General features: G+C 34.3%; 1 protein-coding gene across 1 annotated transcript in view; it reads left to right on the forward strand.

The window, feature by feature from the left end:
• Window positions 1-2819, forward strand: part of Robo1 (roundabout guidance receptor 1) — a 426986-nt gene extending 424167 nt beyond the window's left edge. Inside the window, exons 29-30 of the mRNA XM_090331140.1 lie at window positions 535-728; window positions 2681-2819. Coding sequence (XP_090187266.1) covers window positions 535-728; window positions 2681-2695 — 209 coding nt within the window. The 3' untranslated portion in view covers window positions 2696-2819. The remainder of the gene's footprint in view (window positions 1-534; window positions 729-2680) is intronic.
• Window positions 2820-6000: the final 3181 nt, after the last annotated feature.

The raw sequence follows: 6000 nt of genomic DNA on the forward strand, positions 1-6000 counted from the left end.
ATAACGTTGATGTGGAGGTTGGCAACTCATTGACTAAGGAAGGCATGGAGGCTCTGATTTTGCATATCTAAAATAATGGCCTAACTTCTTATAATAACAATTTATACTTTAGTGATTTTGCTACCTCATCTGGGTTCCTACCAATAATGGATATTTCTCTGAGTGTAGATTTTATTATCACTTGTTTGGAAAAGTGGAAACTAAGCCAAAACTACTCAGATCACACACTCAATGATACATTTGGAAACCATGTCTGGCTTCACATTCAGTGATTCTGGTCCCAAGTGAGTCTGAGTTAAACATAACCTTACGGGTGGAATCAATCCAAATTCCCTACCAGTCCTTAAGAAAACAAGGCTACTTTTGGCAGACCATGCTATGTTATTCACTATACTGCTTTAGTATCCTCATTTATTCCTAAGAAAATCACTGGTGATACCTCACTCAGAATTTTAGACAGACATGGGTTATATGTCAATGTGGTAAGTATAACTAGTCAGTGTTTACATGTGTTTATTGTGTTTCATTACACAGAAGATATTCTACCCTACTGCAGACCAACATTTCCAACCTCAAATAATCCCAGAGATCCCAGTTCCTCAAGTTCAATGTCTTCAAGAGGATCGGGAAGCAGACCAAGAGAACAAGCAAATGTAGGTCGGAGAAATATTGCAGAAATGCAAGTACTTGGAGGATATGAAAGAGAAGAAAATAATGAAGAATTGGAGGTAGGTATCATAGTCTCTTTTCATTAGCCTCAAAGTTAGAAACATCTATTAACATATAGAAATGTTATTATTTTAACACACTTTTTCATGTTCTAATGTCTATGGTACAAGATGCTGAAATTTTGGGAGTTAGAAAATTTTTGTTGAAATGTACCTTATAAGTTTAAATGTTAATAGTGGCCTTTTTGAAAATATATTCATATTAGCATGTTTTCAGATAGGAGAGGTATGTGGCATAAATATTATTAGGAAGTACAAGCTGTTGCCTTAGATCTACCAGATATACTTTATAGTGTTATAAGAAAGCTCAGCAAGGTGACAAAGTTTTCTGATATAAGAAAGGCATTAATCTTTGTTGCTATTACCAATTATCTACACCCTCATACATAACACATAGTGTGGTCTGAACTCAGGGCCTGAGCACTGCCCTTGAGCTTTCCTCAAGGCTAGCACTTTGAGCCACAGCACCATTTCTGGCTTTATATATGTGTGTGTGTGTGTGTGTGTGTGTGTGTGTGTGTGTGTGTGTGTGTGTGGTACCGATGAATCCAACCCAGTTCACTGCCCTTGAGCTATCCTCAAGGCTAGCACTTTGAGCCACAGCACCATTTCTACCTTTATATATGTGTGTGTGTGTGTGTGTGTGTGTGTGTGTGTGTGTGTGTGTGTGTGGTACCGATGAATCCAACCCAGTTCTTTGTGCATGCTAGGCAAGCACTCTACCACTACGCCAAACCCCCAGCCATGTACAGAAAATTTCGTTGGAGATACCACTGGAGGTATATAAAAATATAAAATATTTTTTCTCTTAAAAAATCACTGGATTTTCTCCATTTAATTTTAAAAAATAACTTGTAGATAGATTTGTCTTATTTTACAAATATATTTAACCTCAAATAGATACCAAATAAGTATTCAATTTTTGATTTAAAGTAGAAAGTGTAAACTTAGAAGAAATTAGTTCTCTTGTAATGTTTTGCAGATTCCAAAGTATTGTTTTTTTACTAAAGAATTTATTAACATTGATTTTTTTTTTTTGCCAGTCCTGGGCTTGAGCTCAGAGCCTGAGCACTGTCCTTGGATTTTCTCAAGGCTAGAGCTCTACCACTTGAGCCTCAGCACCACTTCTGGCTTTTTTCTACGTATATGGTACCGAGGAATTGAACCCGGGTCTTCATGCATGCTAGGCAAGCACTTTAACCACTAGGCCAAACTCTCGGCCCTTAACATTGATTTTTATATCGTATTTCAAATGTCATATTAAACCAGTATTCAAGAAGGGAATTTCTATATACAATCACTGGCACATAGATTTTGGAACATACTTAAAATTAAGCTGAGGGTTTGTATGTCAAATTAATATATGTAATAAAACATTATATCTATAGATATCTATAGCCCATCATAGATTTTTATGTCTATGTAGTTATGTTTATATCTCCAAAACCATGTCCATAACCTTGGGTACCCAAAGTATTTTGACTTTGTGGGCTATAAAGAAAAAACTCTGTCCTTGTAAATGTGATGACAGAAGGTTGTTATTTGAAGTAAGTCTTTTGCTCCTTAAACAGAAGAAGCCCTTGGGAAGATGAATAGTCCTATCATTAATTCCATTAATGAATTCAATTAAAAGCAGAAACATAGCCTAGAGTTGGGATGGAGGGGAACTGAGAATTCAGAATGTTTCTTCTTACGCAGCATCTTGTCCCTCACCCTGTCACATTAAGGAACTGGGCAGAACACCATGTAGTACTTGTTAAAGAATGACTGGTGTTGCTATCAGGAACAGATAAGATTGACAAGTAAATTCATTGTCATGAGTGTTTTCCAACACATGCCAAGCAAATGATTGAAGAAGCCACATTAGAATATAAGAGTAAATGCGTCATAAATAAATGAGACAATGCTTTCGTGGTCTATTTTTATGTTTAACAATAATGTGCTTCTTACAGGAAACAGAAAGCTGAAGGCAACCAGAGAGGCTCATGAGATCTAATGTGAAAATTATCACTCACGATGCCTCATGTCTGATGACACGTGACGCCAGATAAGATGTTCAGTGCAATCAGAATATACAAGTTGTCAATTTTATTCCTCTTACTGGAATACCATTTTTTAAACAAGATAGTTTTATTGGGTTTTTATTGTTGCTGTATGATCCCTTCCCTTGAAGAACTTCCCTCTTCCTCACTGTTGGAACCATTGCAATTGACTTCCAGGACTAGAAGTGTCTTGACTTCTTGCTTCAATCATCAGCCAGCAAGGAAAAAAAAAAAAAAAAACAGAGCAGTTCTTTTGCATTTTGCCCCTGAGTATGGCATTGCACTGCTTATGTACCAAGCTAATTTATAGCAAAATATTGATCAAAGATACAGAGTTGATGAATCAACCTCATGCCAAGGGCTCTCAAAATATAATCTTTCTATAACCAACCGCTAATGCAAATTGAAACATACTTCATTTTAACGTGACATTAAATTCAGTCTTTCCTACCACCCTTTGCTGGGAGAAAATACAAAAAATTCCTACAGCAAATGCAGAAATAAGAATTTGAATGGGGTAGAACCTTTGTAAATATATATTCTTTGCAACTCCTGGTGGTACTTTATTTTGTCTTCATTTCAATCATTGAAGTATATTCTTACTGGAGATATACTTTTGGATAAGTAGGGCTAAGCCAGTTGGAACTCTGGTTGTCTAGTCATTGTCATAAGTAAGCCTAGCAAAAACGTTGTTCTATTTTTCAATCAAGAAACAATTATAAATTCATATAACAAACAGATGGATGTTTTCAGTGACCAAGTAAGTAAGGACATCCTTATCTTAACTGGCCTAAATTTCTTCTGGTAGTGTCAGTTCCATTTTCAGAAGTGCCACTTAAGGACATTTGATTTTTGTTTTTGTAATGCACTGTTTTTTATCTTTTTTTTTTTTTGGTTTTAAAAGCACAATCACTAAACTTTATTTGTAAACCATTGTAACTATTAACCTTTTTTGTCGTATTGAAAAAAATTGTTGAGAAGCGTTTTTAACCTGTTTTTGTTAATGCTCTATGTTTGTATTTGGAATATTTGAATGATGACTGATGGTGAAGTAATGTGCAGACTCTATTGTGGGCCAGGAACTGAAAGGTTTATACTTTTCCAGGACTTAAAGGGAAAATAATTGGAATTTGTGGTGGCCAATATTGGAATGACCAAGATTTCCTGATAAGATCAGCTAAAGGCATTGCTCTGATTTGCCAAATGATGCCCTCTGATTGTAGATTTGTAGATTTTTATGACCCTTTTTTGTCAATATAAATTTTCATTGACTTTATAATTGGTGCTATTTAAAAACAAAACAAAACAAACAAAAAAAAAACATTGATTTGTACACAGGTGTGAGGCCTGACCCCAATGAAAAACAAAGCCAAACAAAACTGAACCACAATGAAAAGGCTGGTATTCACCAAAAACTAGATGTGTTCATTTAGGTAATTTGAAAAAGTTCAATAGAAAGGGTATGCAGTCCTAAGGGAACAACCCATGTGATTAATGTTTTCATTATGTTCATGTAAGAAACCTCTTATTTTTAGCCATAATTTTGCATACTGAAAATCCAATAATCAGAAAAGTAATTTTGTCACATTATTTATTAAAAATGTTCTCAAATACATCATTCTTTCTTGTGTTGATTTTTTTCATTGTGTGCTGATCAAATTTATTCCATTTAATCACGAAGTTGTTTTGTCTTAACATTTCACCACAGTATCACCAAAAGAGTAAATTTGTCTATTGGTTTTAATGAATATCCGATTTTACTTATAAAGCAAACTTTTCATTTCATTCATGTGAAATTAAAGATGTAGGCTGAATCAAAATTTGAAGTTAGCTACTTGATCCAAGCATAAAATACTAATTTTATAGTAATTAAGATTCAGTTAGTCTGTTTTTAAATAATCAGACTCAACTGTGATAAATTGGATTTGTAAAGTTTAAACCACTTAAGTTCTGTAAATAAGAACAGTGAATCCAAAACTAATTTGGGCTTTCTTGTCACAAAAGATGTATTAAGAATACCATATATCTAATGTAGTTGGACATTACTGTTTATTGAAGCCAGTACATTCAAGCATTCATGTTGGATGGATAAGAAAAAGGGTCTCATGTCTTGGAAATATCAAGAGTAGAATTTTGTATTTTTTCCATACACACACAAACATGCAGACGTGTGCACACACACACACACACACACACATACACACACACACACACAATTCTGCCTAAATTTTGTGTTTATTTGAATTTGATATCTTATGAAAAAAACATTAAAAATTAGAAGGGTATGATTTAAATTTAAATTTTATAAAAATGAAATAATCACCAGCATCTACTTAAAGATCTACATGTCAATAAGTCAGTTCTTAGCTTCTTGGACAAAATTGGAAGTCCGTGTTTAAAGGCATAGTTTTTCTTCTGTCTGGTGAGTTGACTGTAAGTTTGACTCTTTTTTATTATAAGCAATATACATATAAATGACATATATCAGAGGGCCTGGGTCTAAGTCCCAGATTTGTCATAGCTATGCTTCCTTGGACATGTTACTTGACCTCAAAGTCTCAGGTACTTTACCTGTAAGTTCAATAATAACCTACCTCATGGAGCTATTGTCATGATTTAGTGAGTTAATTGTATATGATATGGACTCTGTAACCTTCATAAACAATACAAAATATTGTTTTATTTGTGGACTGAAATTCATTACACATGCAATCTCCATTTTTCATACATGCTTTGTTCCTAAAAAGAAAATGCATGAAAGTAAAAATGTAAGTGTGGTCTAAGGATTGAAGGTGGTTCCATTTCCGGTAAGTAAAATTCACTGTGAAATATCTATTTGTGGAATAAATGCTTGGTGTTATTGTTCACTTCTTTGCTTTTGAATCCAAGGGCGATACAATGGGTGATGATTCAGTTTTTTCAGCCGTTTTCTTTAAAATTCATGGGTATAAACATGTCACTTGAGTTCTCAATAAATGTATTTAGTGTCTGTTTTGTGCCATTGTTCTACATAGTAGCAGAAAACACAATTTTAGGAGCCAGGCATTGTGTCATATGCCTTTAATTCCAACTATTTCAAAGGCAGAAATAGAATCAAAGCTCAAGGCCAATATGTGCAGTTAGTCCCGTAGCTCAAACACTTCAGTTGAGTAGGTATACCTGTATCCCAGCTCCTTGTACAGTATAGGGAAAAACAATTTAGACAATCTACATGCATTCACATGGATAAT

This window comes from Megascapheus bottae, chromosome 1 (genome assembly GCF_031878675.1).
Source record: "Megascapheus bottae isolate mThoBot1 chromosome 1, mThoBot2.hap1, whole genome shotgun sequence".
NCBI lineage: Eukaryota > Metazoa > Chordata > Mammalia > Rodentia > Geomyidae > Megascapheus > Megascapheus bottae.